Source organism: Sphaerodactylus townsendi, linkage group LG11 (assembly GCF_021028975.2).
Source record: "Sphaerodactylus townsendi isolate TG3544 linkage group LG11, MPM_Stown_v2.3, whole genome shotgun sequence".
Taxonomy (NCBI): domain Eukaryota; kingdom Metazoa; phylum Chordata; class Lepidosauria; order Squamata; family Sphaerodactylidae; genus Sphaerodactylus; species Sphaerodactylus townsendi.
This window is the reverse complement of record NC_059435.1, coordinates 70,207,757-70,224,320: the sequence shown is the minus strand read 5'-3', so window position 1 is coordinate 70,224,320 and position 16,564 is coordinate 70,207,757. Positions and strand designations below refer to the sequence as shown.

At 46.6% G+C, this 16,564-nt stretch overlaps 1 protein-coding gene across 3 annotated transcripts in view; it reads right to left on the bottom strand.

Moving 5' to 3' along the window:
• The window catches only part of PRKAG2 (protein kinase AMP-activated non-catalytic subunit gamma 2), a 204,721-nt gene that overhangs the window by 115,987 nt on the left and 72,170 nt on the right, over window positions 1-16,564 (bottom strand). For all 3 annotated transcript variants that reach the window (XM_048510352.1, XM_048510351.1, XM_048510353.1), the window contains exon 3: window positions 14,906-15,188. In XM_048510352.1, the coding sequence (XP_048366309.1) occupies window positions 14,906-15,188 (283 nt within the window). The remainder of the gene's footprint in view (window positions 1-14,905; window positions 15,189-16,564) is intronic.

Below are 16,564 nucleotides of genomic sequence, written 5' to 3'. Positions count from 1 at the left end.
TGTATGTTTGTTTGGTTTTTGCAAGCAGCGGCAATCAAGCCTGCAACTTCCAACTGGTATACTTGTCAAGGCAAATCTGGCAGCTGTAAGATAAGAACACTGCAGCGTGCTTTGATCTTGCAGCTCCCAATCCCAGACATTTGGACTAGCCTTGCATCACGACTCAGGGCTCCTGGCCTTGTTCTAGCTTATCCCAGGTCCAGGTTTGCGAAGCAGCCACTCACGTTCAAGTGATCCTTGCCCCATGCATTAGAGGTTGTATTGTTTTTCTTTATGCTCTTGAGATGGCAGAAATGGGTGAGTTGCAACAACAAAGCTAGGGGAAAAAATGCAGAATAGTATTTTGTAGGTGAATCTGCCAGGCAGCTTTTTACCTTGACACAGATAAGAATCCAGGAAATCTACTACCATAGGTACTTAAGTGCCATCAATTTGCAGCTGGTCTCTGGCAGCCCAGCCGGGGCAATCATGTAGGGAACAACAACAGGTGTAAGAAACTCTGTTTAGAGCTGCACAGTCAGTGAGCGAATACGTTGGTTGCATGAGAGATTTTCACTCAATGGGTAAAGGGGGTGGGGTCTGGCAGCTACCACAGGAGGTCCACCAGCAGCCGCAGATGAAGGGCACCGCCCATTGTGGGCCCGTTTGAGGACTGTTTGAGGAGGGTTATACTGTAGGTGGAGCAAACACTATGTTAGTTCATTGTACTTCAGTTTTTGTAGCTGTGGCAGTTGTGGGATCTGTGATTTGGGAGCTAGGTGGTATATTTAATTAACTGTTTTGTGTTTTATTGTTTGACGCATTGATTTTTTGGTTGTACGCCGCCCTGAGGCCTGTGGGGAATTGGGCAGGATAAAAATGCTAAAACAAACAAACAATTAAAAAATATAAACACTGAGTCACTATCAACCCATGGGGTGACATCGCATCCCGACATTTACTAGGCAGACCATGTTTATAGGGTGGTTTGCCATTGTCTTCCCCCATCTGCCCTTCATTTAACACCAGGTTCTTTTTGCTTTAGTATAAGCAGGAATTTGGAGATATGAAAGAATGCGCCAAGTGGAAAGAAGATATGAGGAGCTGCATGCAGAATCTTGCTTGCTCGTGTGCTTGAGAGTGTGTTTTCCTGAACCAGGTGCCTATGGGGGTCTCCTATGGGAAGATTCTCCCCCAGTTTGGATGCCAAACTGCAATGGATTTTGCCTGAACTCCCTCATGCTATCGCTCTGCAGCTTCTGCCCTGCTATGGTTTCCCTATCCTTTCTCCGTGCTTTCTCAAACCACCTTTGGCCTGATTTTGCAAAAGCACACAGGAACAATGAAGAAATCACAGAATGATGACTAAAGGACGTCAATACAGCGAGGTAGCTGGGAAGGGGGAAAGTTGCATTACAACTGTGGAGAAACCTCCGTGCAAAAGACCACCCCTACTTCAAACTGAGAAAGCAAATCCATTTCTGGACATTATCATTTTATCTTGCAGAGGACTACATGCTTTCCTATGCATAATAAAAGTTTCCTGCACACAGCAAACTAAAGTGTCAGGGAGAAGAGGATCCCGCAGTGGCAGTCTTCTCCATGTGCAGCTTGCTTTCTCTGGACAGATTTATGGAGCAGAAGTCGATCTATGGCTACCAATCTTGATCCTCCTTGATCTGAGATTGCAAAGGCCTTAACAGACCAGGTGCTCGGGAGCAACAGCCGCAGAAGACCATTGCTTTCACCTCCTGCACGTGAGCTCCCAAAGGCACCTGGTGGGCCACTGCGAGTAGCAGAGTGCTGGACTAGATGGACTTTGGTCTGATCCAGCAGGCTAGTTCTTATGTTCTTATGTTCTGTGCAGGGAGGCTGAGTAACATTCTATCACGTGAACTCCCCCTGAATCTGAAATGGTACAGAACCAGCAGTGGCGTAGCGCCAATGGGGTGGGGAAGGGGGGGCTGATGCCCCGGGCAGAGTCACGGTGGAGGTGTGGTCAGGCCATGGAGGGGATGTGACAGGGGTGTTCCGGGGTGGTGCTGCAGCAAGGCACGTGCATGCGCCCCAGGCAGTTTCCCCTCGCTCCGCCTCTGAGAACCAGACACAAGCATACCTCAGTGGGGACCAGTTTAATTTAAAACCAATAAGACATTCCCAAGTAAAAACAGTGTAGGTACTAGCCTCAGTATGCCTGTCTGTAAAATGAGTACAGCAATGAGTTTTTTTGGGAAAAAATAATGGGAGGGAAAAGCAACAGAAAGAAATATGATATCAGACCCGTATACATGACATAAATATGGGCAGCAGGCATTGAGGGAGAGGGGGATTTTGAGCACTAGAGCCCCTCCACATGTTCAGTTTGAGTTTGGTACAGAGCCTACCAACTAGGCATGTGTTGGCTCCACCCATGTGTCTGGAAACACAGTTTTTCAAAGCATTCCTTATCCTAATGAAAGCATCCCTACATACACTATCTGTACATGTGCTGCTCAGCTTAAAACATATAAGTGTGAGGCAGGCTGCGGCTGGCAAGTGTGCCTCTCCCCCATACGCTGCTTGCACACAATTGCATCATATATGTGACAACCCAGAGTACACTGACTAGGAAGAAAGCTGCATTAAACAGAGTTATGCCTATTTCTGAGTAATTGCACTTTGGAGGGGGGCAAATAACTTTTTAACAGCATGAAAAGTGCACAGTGCACTTATAATAAGTTAAGAAATGTTCAAGAAACGAAAGGATGACCCTTCGGGGTTCGAATATACTATATGTACTATGTAGGAATGAGATATACAGTATTATAGCACTAGATTTGCTTGCCAATTTAATGTACGACAAGGGCATGCTTGTTCATACCCTATTACAGACCTGGGCATTATAAGGCCCGTGGGCCACATACGCCCCCCCGGATGACCCTGACTGGGCCCCCTGCCGTGCTGGGGAGCGAGGCGCCTTTGAAAGCCCTGCAGAAGCCGGTTGCCTTGGCTGCCGGCTTCTGTGGGGCTTTCAAAAGCGCCTCGCCCCCCTGCCTTTTGGCCCGGCCCTCCACAATATTTTCTGTTTCTTATGCGGCCCCATGGAAAAAATAATTGCCGACCCCTGCCCTATTATGTTCTTAGTGTGTTTATTTTTATTGTTTGTCTATGTCTCTTTTTGCATTTTAAACAATAAAACATTTATTACCAAAAAAAAAAAGTGCACAGGCCTAAAAGCACTGACTTTTTTGTTCCTGCATCCCAAAGGACAGAGAATTAAAGGGAAGCACAGGACCTTTTGGGCTCGAGAACAGAGACAGACGATTAATGCCAAGTCAACCTCTAAAGGTTTGGAACCAGCCACACTTCAAGAGGGCATGAGAAAAAACCGACTGGGGTCAGCAAATGGAGGACAGGGATGAACTGTTCCTCCTAACAGGATTATAAAGGTGCTGGGTCATTTTGATTTTCCACTCAAGTGTCACTGTAGCTGATGACTCTGAGGAAGGTTGCACGAGGGTCAGGCGGAGCAGGTTTTGGCAGGAGGCACAGAAAATATTTTGGCAAGCTGGAAAGTTGTACGTTTGCTCTAAATCTGGGACTAAATCTCAAGGGCAGGGAAAGCTCAACCCAGCCAAGGTGGCTCTGGGGAACAGAAAGCAGAAGAGGCCAAATCCCCTGCAGGCTACTCTTCAGAACCTGCCGATTCATGGCTCCGCAAAATTCAAGGCAATCTCTGTTTGGCAGTTTGCGTGCGCACTCCGTCCCTTCCCTGCGCGTCTTCAGGGTACACCTGAATGGGTTTGTGCCATCTCCTCCAAACCAGACCCTGCAGTTTCCAACTCTGGTTTGAAGGGCAACAGAAACCATTTTTTACTGGTTCTGAAGTAAGGGCAAATTGGTTTGCTACAAAGGATGGCATTAGAAAAGGAATCCAAGCCCCTGCACCCCAAACAGAAAAAAACATGGGATCCTAAGACTTACGTATGCGATGACAAAACATATCACTATGCACTAATTGAGCCACTGTGCCATTACACATGTTTAGTCTGTGTGCTGAGTGTGCATTCCCTTTGCATTGGGTTCTCTGCTACACTTATTTTCCCCTCTTCAGAACTCACCACGCTCTCAGGTCAGACTCTCCCCATGGTTTCCAAGATTGGTTAAAGTGTGACTTTTCAGGGAAAAGCGAAGGGAAAGCGAGGAGAATTGACCTCCCTTCTCCCAGTTTTCCTCCCACTCAGAACAAGGAAGTTGGGGCAGGCCAAATGGCCGTTCAGCTCTGCTGTGGACATTTTGTAGCAGAAGAATCCCATTCAAAACAAAAAAAGGTAAAAACCCACTTTGAAGCACGTAGCTGCGCGGTAAGCGTTGCATGAATAAAAACCCAGTCTTATTAACTATGTATGTAAGTGCCATTCAGTTAGTCTTTCTGACATAGTCTCTATGATGCTGATGGTTGGTGGGATAGGGTTAGGGTTGGGATTTTAACTTGTATATGTTTTAAGAGATAATTTTACGTATGGGGATGTTTTAATGTTGCAGCTGCCTAGAGATCTTGCATACAGGTGGGGTATAAATTTAACAAACAAACAAGTCACAACTGACTGATGGGGAGCTCTCAAGGGGCTTTTAAGGAATGTGAGAAGCAGAGAGGGATTGCCTCTCTGCAACGCCTTCCTTGGGTGGCCTCCCATCCAAGGATCGAACCTGCTTTGCTTCTGTACCATGCCGCCCTTCCCTCCTTACTTCCTAACTAGGTGAAATGAAATTAAAGCAGCAGTTTGGAAAACATGCTGCTATAACTCCTATGTCGTTCCTTTCCCTGGGCCTTTATGAGCCAGGAAGTAAAATTCAAGGCCCCAAGAAAATAAAAAGATCTGCACCTTCCCTTTGTTACTCTTAAGTCAATTAGTAGTCGCCTCTCCTTGTACAGTCCATCCGCTGCCAAGACGCATTCTCTGCTGAAAAGGCAGCTGCAGAATGGATTCTTGCCAGAGCCATACCTATAACACAGCCCAAGTGGCCCAAGGCAAGAGACTCAGCTGGAGTTCACAAGGGGCAGGCTGAAAGCCAGGAATCTCTCGGGGCCACCTCCTGCGACTCTTTATTATATTTCAGAAAGTGTGTTCTCTTCCCCTTTCAGCCTATTAAAAGATGTAACCAGAGCCACAATCACAAAGATAAGGAACATTCGGCTTGGCTTTATTTTATGGCACTGCGGTGAGAGTGTTCCGCCTCCCACTGACTTTCTTTGCCCCTTCCCTATTTATAGGCCCTGCAATAAAGTTAACACTTGGTTAAATCATCCACTTCCTGCCTTCTGCCACTTAAGCAGCCAAACAATGGATCCCTCTCTCAGGGACATAAAGAACTCATATGAATAGGCTTACAATATGGACAGTTCTGGTTTGAAGGGTCTGTTTCGGTGTCCCATCCCAGTCCCCTCCCATCTCAGCCACCGGAGCTGCACGCTGTGATAGATTCCACCCACCCCTTCCCTTGCTCCATCAGGTGCCAATCACCCACTACCACGGCTGTCGCTGCCCCTGTCCCCACAAAGCATCACAGCCAATTGACCTGCAATCACTAGACCGGCCTTTTTCCTCTCCTCTCCTCCCTTTTATTCTCACAACCAACCTGCAAGGGAGGGTAGACTTGGAATGGGAGGGACTAGCTCAAGGCAACCAATAAACACGGGGGTCTCCCTGGTTGTAATCCTCACTCTAACCATTATGCCCCACTGGTTTAATAAAATCCATGAATTGCATAATCAATTGATTGGGCCGAAATAAATCATTAGCTAAGATTCTTTAAAGCAGACGAGAGCCCTTATGGCAGTGATGGCGAACCTATGGCATGGGTGCCAGAGGTGGCACTCAGAGCCCTCTCTGTGGGCACGCACAGAGTTCATCATGTGGGGGGAAATCGCCCCCTCCACACACACATCTAGGCTGGCCTGGGCTGCTGGGCTCGATTATTAGCATTAAACCTAAGGCCTAGTTTTGGGGAAGCAGTATAGGTAACCCTGTTAAGCACTGTTAAACCCCACTGATTTTCATGCAAAGAACTAAAGCATGATCCTTTACCTGGGAGTAAGCTGACAATGTGCTGGCAATGTGGCTTGCTTCTGAGTAAACCCTCCTAGGGTCATGATTCACTCCTTCGAAGAATTGCACGGTTGCTTCAAAGCAAAGCCACCAACTACCACCAAGCTTACTCCCGAGTAGCACATGCCTCAGAGCCAACCATTTTTTCTTAACTAAAACCTCAGTATTCAGGTTAAATTGCCGTGTTGGCACTTTGCGATAAATAAGTGGGTTTTGGGTTGCAGTTTGGGCACTCGGTCTCAAAAAGGTTCGCCATCACTGCCTTATGGCATCTCATTCTACCCATTTTTTATTCTGCTGGACTGACTGGACCCGACCAAGAACTCCCTTCCTGGAAACGACATAAATGCCTGATAGGAGTTTTCTGGAACCAGCAGCCTCCTCCAAGACACCTGTCCTCGATGGGTCTGTGCACAAATGCATTCCTTGTGGGTGGGAGGAAAAGAGAAATTCACACTGCAGCTTAATTACTTGATCTGTAGTTTCCCTAACAAGGCCTGGCACAGCTAAGCAGCAATTTAACAAGCCGTGACAGATTTCCCAGTGTCTCGCCAAGAGATTTTATTTTGCTGCCGCAGCTCCACAAATCTTGTACCTGGCAGCTTTCAATGTAACTGAAGGAGCAGCACATCACAGCAATGATTTCCCAGAACGCTTCCGCGCTCGCATTTCCCAAAAAGAGCCCAGGTTGGAAGATGCATGAAGTTGCCTTGTACTGAACCAGACTATTAGTCTCCTGAGATCAGCACTGCCCATTCAGACTGGCGACCGCTTGTCAGGTAGGGCTCCCAGCCCAGGGTTGGAAAATTCCTGGAGATTTGACGGTAGAGCCTCAGGGGGGAGGGCTGGGGAGAAAGGGGCCTCCTCGGAGTAGAATACCACCCACCTTTCAAAAAAGCGTACCCTCCAGGGAAACTGATCTCTGGAGATCAGTTGCAATTCTGGGAGATCTCTGGGCCCCACCTGGAGACTGGCAACCCTACTTGCTGCGTGGTGTAGTGGTGAAGAGCAGTGTGGATTCTAATCTGGCGAACCGGGTTTGATTCCCCACTCCTCCGCCTGAGTGGCAGAGGCGTATCTGGGGAACCAGATGTGTTTCTGCACCCCTGCATTCCTGCTGGGTGACCTTGGGCTAGTCACAGTTCTTCTGAACTCTCTCAGCCCCATGAGGCGTGGGGGGGAAGCAAAGGAAAAACGCATGCAAATAAACCCCTCTGTTTCCCACAAATACAATTTTTGGGGAAGGAAAAACAACAGGACTGATCGAAGATGCCTCTTTCTGGTCAAGTTCAGCCTTTGTGAAGAGAGATTAATTCCCTTCGCAGGATGTCAATACTCTCATGTGTCTACGAAGGGTTATAAAAGCTGCCTGCTCTACTCTGCCCACCAGGATAATTTTGCTAAAAGAGTAAACACGATTCATTGCCAGGTTTTGCCTTTCACAGGAAACTCCCAGGTTTCTAAATTCTTAGATTATTATTTTGAGTGTCTGATTTGTGGACTCTTATTCAGCTCTGCTTTCTTTAGAGGGGGGGTGGAAATACAATGTGACTTTGACTGGATTCTCTCTCCCCTTCTGGCGCTAATCTTTTCAGGTATGCGTGAATGATATACAATAGGATGGAGATAATTTTTTAACAGTGGGCTGTACGGCAGTTAATCACTGTTAAAGCTTCATTGCCCCGCACCTCTGGGGCGGCTTAAAACATGAGAATCTCCTTACATGGTCAGAAATTCCACGTGGTATCTATAGGAATGCCACTTCTTAGAGGGGAATCCACCTTCTGTGGAGCTTCAAACTTACATAAAGCTGCTTTGCGAGGAAATTATACTCTTGAGGTCCGCAATCTATGAATATATTTATGGGGTTGCTCAACTTGGATCAGGGCCAAGAAGCCGCAAGGACTCAGGTCTTTCCCTCAGAGGCGTACCTAGGCAAACTGGAGCCCTGGGCAAAACCTGAGTTTGATGCCCCCGCCATGGCCGGCCACCCTCCCCCACTGTGACCAAACGATTATTTTTTCCACCAGGTCGTTTCAAAGTCACCATCACATTATAGAACATCCCCCAGCGCACAAATCTGAACACAGCAATGGGCCATGCCACACAGCAGAAATAATTTTTGGAAAATATTTTCAAAATGCTTTCAAAAGGTTTTATTACCGCCATGAAAACATTTTATGGTGTTGTATCCAGTCCCCCCCAATTGGGGGAAACAGCATCACTTTCAATGTTATTTAAACTGGGGACCCCAGATTCTCCCTTTAAGGTGGATTTAAAAGAGAGAATCTGGGCTCCCTAGTTTAAGCAAGTGATGCTGGAATCCACCCCCAAACAGCATCATTTTCAATGGTGTTTAAACTAGGGAGCCCAGATTTAAATCCACCTTAAAGGGAGAATCTGGGGTCCTCAGTTTAAACAACATTGAAAGTGATGCTATTTTGAGGTGGATTCTCCCCCACCGTGAGACAGCATCTCTTTCAATGTTAAAACTGGGGACCTCAGATTCTCCCTTTAAATCCATGCCAAAGGGGGTGGATTTAACAACAACAACAACAACAACAACCTTTATTAGGCATTGAGAGAATAAAAGAAAGAAAGAAAACAAGCATTGGCAGGAAGGGGGTGGATTTAAAAAGAGAATCTGGGGAAATTTAGGGGGTGCCAGTTGTCAGGGGTGCAATTATTAAGATAGCAGCACCAAAATTTCAGAGTATCTTCTCTTTGAGACTCCTACTGAAGTAGAGACCACCCAGGTTTGGTGAAGTTTGGTTCAGGCGGTCCAAAGTTATGGACCCTCAAAGGTGTAGCCCCCATCTCCTATTAGCTCCCATTGGAAACAATGGGGGATGGGGCACTCCCCTTGGGAGTCCATAACTTTGGACTCCCTAAACCAAACCTGGGTCATATCATCAGGAGAGTCTCCCAAAAAATCCCTGAAATTTTGGTGCTGTTAGACTAAAATCTGCATCCCCTGCAGGCCAAAAATGAAAAAAAAAACACTGAAAACACAAAATCCCCCACAAACGAACCTGAACTTTTGTCGCCCACTACAAGGTGGCGCCCTGGGCAGCTGCCCACTTTGCCCAATGGGAGGAACGCCTCTGCTTTCCCTGTACCATAATTCCATTTCCTTCCAACTGCTATTTACTTAGGGGGTGGCTGGGATACTGACATTATGATTTTCCTGCAGGGCAAATTGCAGCTTCAAAGAGGTGATTTACATTGGGGTTAATGGAGCAAAATGACTCCCCCCCCCCCATCTTCTCCCATGCCATGTCCTAATCCAAACTCGCTCCCTGTGTTCCATTCAAGACAGGTGTTAAGGAGCATGGGTTCGAATCCTGCTCATCTTCTGCGGACCAACATGTCTACCAACCTGAAACCATCTTGTCATTAAGAGCGTCAGCTTCTGGAGCTGTTAGTCACAGGAATCGTTTGGATCATGCCAGTGAACTGCTTCTTCCCAGCCTGTTCTCACTTGCTGCGAACTGAGGATTTGCTAACTGAAATGGCTTTTTTTTTCTTCCTAGAGGACAGACTTCTGATCCTAGGAAATTCAGGCAGCCGTACAAACTATCTTGGCCTAATCCCCCAGAATTTGTGCAAGAGCTTATCCATAAGCCTTTGAGTGCAAGAGCTGTCAGACAAGCAACGGTCCTTGTCACCAAATAATAGTGCTTCCGGAATGCAGGAGAGAAGGTAATTTTCCTTGGACAGCAAAGTTTCAGTGCAAACAATCACTGACTTGAGAAGAAGTCGGCCTCTGAGGCGCTGCAGTGAGTATAAACGTTAGCAGAGAAAGCTGACCTGTGTTCTCCCTCAATTCTTCAGACCGTGGTCAGGGGAGAAGAAGAGCTTGGCTTTTCTCAACCATAAGGTATCTCAAAGCGGGTTACACATTCCTTTGTTTCCTCTCCCCACAACCTACACCTTGCGGGGTAGGTAGTAGGGCTGAGACACTTCTGAGATAATCTGTGCCCCACGTCTGAGCCCAAAATCACCCAGCAGGCTTCACGTGTAGGAGTGAGAAAACAAACCTGGTTCTCCAGATTAAAGTCCACCACTCATGTGGAGGAGTGGGGAATGAAACTTGGTTCTTCAGATTAGAGTCCACTGCTCTTAATCACCACATCATGCTGGAACCAGAGGAGCACAATTGTAGACAAACAAGATGAGATGCTCACAGGTTTTCAAGAGGCAGCATTAAGGGGCTCTCTATCCCCTGCTTACTTATGAGTAGTCTTAATTTCAATGTGCTTGCAGGGGGGAGGGAGGTGTTAGGCAGCAGCCAAGAGACACTTTAACCTCTGTGCCCCTTCTTGTGAGGTCCCTGGGGCACCTCCCCACACATACAATTCCAATTCAGATGCATAATCTCATGAGCCTTTTAAATGTGATTTTATATGGGGTATTTATATTGTTTTATATGATTTTATATGGGGTATTTATATTGTTTTATGACATTATGTACACCACCCTGAGCCCTTCGGGGGAGGGCAGGTTATAAATGTAAAGAATAATAAATAATTCGTTACTTTATTCATACTACTTTAAAATCTCTTTTGAAACTACTGTTTTAGACTGTTGCTACTGAAGTTATTGTTAATGGTTTCACCACCTTTTTGCAGCTGCAAGCATTCATGCATTATTTTCTAAGTGGCAGATTTTAGCTTATTTATAATTTTGGTACACTTTTACTATAAGCCACCTTGGGTATTCCTAGAAAATGTTCTATTTGGTTTTTGACATGTCATAAACCAGTGATAGCGAACCTTTTCGAGACCGAGTGCCCAAATTGCAACCCAAAACCCACTTATTTATCGCAAAGTGCCAACACGGCAATTTAACCTGAATCACTAGAGGGCTTTTCGTTTACTTGAAATAAAATAGAGTTTGGCTCCGGTGCGTGCGCTACTCGAGTAGAGGTAATTGGCTGGCTTTGCTTTGATGCAACTGTGCAACTCTTCCAACGGGTGAATCATGACCCTAGGAGGGCTTACTCAGAAGCAAGCCCTATTGCCAGTAACAGAGCTTACTCCCAGGTAAAGGATCACGCTTTAGTTCTTTGCATGAGAATCAGTGGGGTTTAATAGCGCTTAACAGGTTACCTACACTGCTTCCCCAAAACTAGGTCTTAGGTTTAATGCTAATAATCGAGCCCAGCGGCCCAGGCCAGCCTAGATGTGGGGGCGGGGCGACTCTGTTTGCGTGTGCCCACAGAGAGGGCTCTGAGTTCCACCTCTGGCACCCGTGCCATAGGTTCGCCACCACTGTCATAAACTGACCACATCATGGTGATCAGCTTTCACTCTCTGGGATTTTAGTACAATGCATTATTTCTCCCCTTACTACGCTTGGCCCCGGGTGGCACCAACAGTTAGCGATAGTAAAACAAGTTAGTATATCTTGCATCCCTCCAAAAATCACAACTGATGCAAAGATCTCTGTCAGCAGAGCACTGCTTTTCTATCCTTCCCCGGCCCACGGCAGCCCAAAATGCTATCTTGAGATTTTCTCCTGCGGGATGCCTCTTCCCCGCACCCCAGAACATTCGGAAGAAGAATCAGATGCCTGTTACAGAAGGAGGGAATCGGCAAAAATCCTCCCCCATCCCCTTCCGTCAGCAGGAAATGATCAGCAATGTATTGATTCAGATGCCTTGATACGGATCCCTCATTTTCAAATCATTCCTCCCAAATGCTACGTGTGAATATTCTAGTATCATTTCCGGAGTTGCAAACAGGAGACAGAATGACTGGGACATAGAACTGAACCTTCTGGGTGGGAAATCTCTGCCCCACCACTTAGCTCTGCCGACAAACTTTGGCAAGGTAAGGCTCTGTTGTAGGTTTTTCCCCCTTCCTGTTATTCCAGTCTTCAATAGCGGAGCCCTTGAATATTCTATCCTCAAATGCGGCTCATCTAGGAAACGTCTACACAGGCCTGGATCAATCCAGGCAAGCGAAAAAATGAAGCATATTTTTGTCCCATGGGAAAAAAAGCTATTATGTCATTTTATCTCTCTCAAACAGGGTGGAAATTTTTAATTTCATTATGCTGAAGAACATAGGATTTTGCTGGATCAATCCCAGAAGCTTCAATGTGTTTTTGTCATCTGCAGAATTCTGCAGCCTTTGCAGTGATTCGGAGGCACAAATCTCCAAATCCATCCCATTTCCCAATGATTAAAAAGAGCTTGACGAGACTCCAGCCGACAAGATGCAAGGACCAGCATTGAAACAGGAAAGCAACCTTGTGCTGTGGAACTCCTCTGTGCATACACCAGGTACGTACTCACAAACACAAGGCATACTTATGCATCAAAATTAGCGTCCGTCTGCCTATCAGCAATGTCCAGAGGCGTATTGGGGGGAAATGGTGCCTGGAGACAACTGCTTCTCTGGGTGCCACCCCACTCCTGCACCCCCTGCGCTTGGGAGCAGGGCTTGGGGTGTGTGGCTTTGCCCAACGCCCCGCCCCCACCCTCCAAGCAGGCCGGGAGGGGGGCTTGGCAGTGGCAGGTGGTCAAGGAGGGCGTCACAGACACCCGCTGCTGAGCCCTGCTCCCCCACCAGCCTGCAAGGCGACAGGGCTTGGTGGCGTGTGCCCGGGGACATGTCCCTATAGGCCGTACGCCTGTGGCAGTGTCATATCCAACAACTAGTGGGAACGAAGTGGCCAAATTAATAATTCTCTTATATCTGAATGAAACACACATTCCAAAAGACAATGCTCCAAAGTATCAGTTCACTCCAATTCACACAAATATAATCTGAGTAGGAATGCTTCTTATAGAGACCATCAGTTACCTGAGAATGTATGTGTTCAATCTGGCTACCATAAACACTCGTCTATACTGTGGAACAGTTAAATATTTTAAATATTCAAGAGAGGTCACTGGGTAAACAGAGAAGTGACCTGACAACACATTTTTGAACCTGCTGGCCAGACTTTGGACAAAAGATCTAGACTGATAAAGAATAAAACTTTAGAAAGACTTCGCTAACTAGGCAGGTTTCAAATGACCAACTAGGTATCAAAAGTCAGGGATAAAGAACTTTAATGACAGGGTATCAGAGAGGGGAGGGGTGTCATTGGAGGTATGGGCGATAGGGTTGCCAACCTCCAGCTAATAACTGGAGATCTCCAGCTCTTCAACTGATTTCCGGGTGACAGAGATCAGCTCACCTGGAGAAAATGGCGGCTTTGGAAGGTGGACTCTATAACATTATACCCCATTGGAGTTCTTTTCTCCCCAAATGCCACTCTCCTCAGGCTCCATCCCCAAAATCTCCAGGAATTTCCCAACCCAGAGTTGGCAACCTTAGGTGGGGAGGTAGTTGTGAGCTTCCGGCATTGTGCAGGGGGTTGTGCTCACTGATGCGGGATGTCCCTTCTACGATTTCTGTGTAATGCATCCATCGCACAAGTTCAGCAAACTTAAAACCTACCACCTTGGGGAAAAAATCAGCCAGTCAGAATTAGAACCAGCAGCACCACCTTCAGGCGTACAGCGGAAGAGGAACACAGGAGGAAAAAAATCTGTATCTTAACTCTCAGAAGGTTGTCTGGTGTTGACTTTTTCCTCAGTCACAACTAAATTAAAATGCATGATAAATCTGCCACAACACTTCAGAAGTATCTGCTTGTCCGTGAACACGTGGACAGAGCTCACCACCGACAGCAGAGAACATACATGGAATCAGAGTCCTGCAGAATAAATGCAGTCCCACAAAAACCGAACCGTCTTTATCACAGAACCGAATCAAATCCCAAATTGGTTTGTATTTTAGGTTTTTCTCTGAAATATTTTTTTTGACTGAGGGTGGTTGGCATGGTGACTTAAGAAGTTCTATAAATCAAAACACAGATCCTTGGTACCAAAGGTCTGTTTTGCTAATGGTGCTCCAGTACCTTCCTCTGATGTAAGAGATTTTGCATTATTAGAGGAAAGTGGCTGGCCACAACACCATTATTTATTTTAACTTTATTTAAATTTCGTTTATGTGACCTATTCAGAAACCTGCCCAAGGAAGCTTACAAAACAAAAATAATAAAAACAAGACATTAAAAGGTATTAATTAAGATCCAGCATTAAAAACCCATCCATTTTCACCATTAGCAAAAAGAGGATAGAAATCGAACCCTTAGAACATAGGTGTCAAACTCACGCCCCTCCAGATGTTATGGACTACAGTTCCCATCATCCCCTGCCAGCATGATGCTGGCAGGGGATGATGGGAACTGTAGTCCATAACATCTGGAGGGCCGCGAGTTTGACACCTGTGCCTTAGAAGGTGCATAAAGGTCCTCCACCAGATGTCCAACCTATTTAGTTTTCACCTGGTAGAAAGGAAGGTTTTACCTTCCTCAGAACTCTCTCCATTTGAGGAATTTCATCTCCCTACTCTTGGATTCTTGCCCCCTTTCCTTGGGGTTGGTCCTGCAATTCCCCCCACAGTTTGAAAGGGCTGTCAAGTCACAGCTGACTTCTGGTCAATCCTGTAGAGTTTTCAGGACAAAAGACATTCAGAGGTGGTTTGCCATCTCCAAATGTCTCTGCATAACAGCCCTAAACTTTCATGGTGGTCTCCCATCCAAGTACTAACCAGGACCAACCCTGCTTAGCAGCCTGGATCTGGTGAGATTGAGCTAGTTGAGGCCATCTCAGTTATGACTGAAGATGTAGGACCTCATATTTATACCATAGGGAGAAATGAAAGCAAAAATTATCGCGATACAAACTGGTGCTGCACTTCATTTCCTTCTGGAGCTATAGAAACTCCCTGAGGCCAGGGAATTTTGCCGAGAATTAACAGGACTGGATTTCTTACTTTTTCTCGACCTGGAGAAGAACTTGATGCCACCAGGAGAGGTAGATGAGTTGGAGGAGGGGGAGGAAGAGTCTTTGGAGGATGATCGGAAGATCCCACTGAAGCTCATCCGGCGGGGGGTGCGTGGCGGGGACTCCTGGTAGGGGAAAGGGAACACCGTTTTGGGCGAGCCCGGACTGTGCTTGGATTTGACAGGGGCCGAGGCAGGACTAGAAGGCCGGTTCTGGAGCCCCTTTGAGAAGAGTCCTTTGGAAGGGCTGCCCGTGTTGTAGCAGTCTTCCGCCTAAGAGGGAAGGAGATAAGGGACACGTGTCAGATGTTTGCTCTTCCAGAATGCTGCCATGAGGTGATTCATCACACAATCGATCATCCTCCTGCCGCAAATGGGTCACGTTGAAATATTGCACAGGAAGCACTGCAGGGAATTAAAAAGCAGAACAGAGAGTTAAATCCCAAGACCTGCTGTCTGTGGCAGAGAGGAAGCAAGTAATGGTCAAAGACACAGGCTTTTCAAGTGGGGCCCCCCCTCCCCCTTCAGGCTCATCCAGCACCTACCTTGAGCCAAGGCTGATGTCTGAACTGAACCAAACATAAGGTGGGGATAGCAACACCCTGCCTCTACAAGCATTCATTGAAAATGCTGGGGGGAAGAATTAGGACTAATAAAAGGAAACACTTCTTCACACAACGTGTGATGGGTGTTTGGAATATGCTGCCGCAGGAGGTGGTAATGGCCACTAACCTGGATAGCTTTAAAAAGGGCTTGGACAGATTTATGGAGAAGTCGATCTATGGCTACCAATCTTGATCCTCCTTGATCTGAGGTTGCAAATGCCTTAGCAGACCAGGTGCTCAGGAGCAGCAGCAGCAGAAGGCTATTGCTTTCACATCCTGCATGTGAGCTCCCAAAGGCACCTGGTGGGCCACTGTGAGTAGCAGAGAGCTGGACTAGATGGACTCTGGTCTGATCCAGAAGGCTAGTTCTTATGTTCTTAAACAAGACAGCCCTTAACTGGTACACGGTTCTCTGAATATTCCTTATGAGGTTTTTTGGTGGTCAATAATGTATAATGGCTATTTTTAAAACCCCAAGCTAATTCCCACCCAAATACAAAAGCACTCATTACAATCCAGATAACATTTTCTGGTGGATTTTGAACATAAGCCCTGTCAACACGTGTGGTGGGGGAGAGCAGTTAAAATGCTACGCTGATATTAATGGTACGTGCTATGCTTGTTACTATTTTAATTGTTTTATGGCTAAAGCCATTAACCGGGGGTGGAGGGTGGGGGACGGTACAAGAGGAGTGGGAAGAATGTCAACCACACCCCATTCTCGATTCCGTCCCCCAAATTATCATTCCAGTCCGGGCAACTCAAAGAAGATAATTTGATTAATTATTTACTTTAATGAGAAGAGGGACAGACATGTTCGAGCACGTACGACACTGCCAGGAATGTTTTCCCTGCTGTGCAGGCATTGCATTGGGTTGTGGGGGGGGGGGGGGGGGTGTTGTTTGTACTTTACACAGGCATATCTGACAGTATCTAAACCCTGATTAAAAAATAATAACACAGTAATCATCAGGGACCCTAATCGGCACAGGCCCTTCCTGAGGCCTGGCAGGTCCAAAAGCTGAAGTTCAAAAAGCAGAGGTT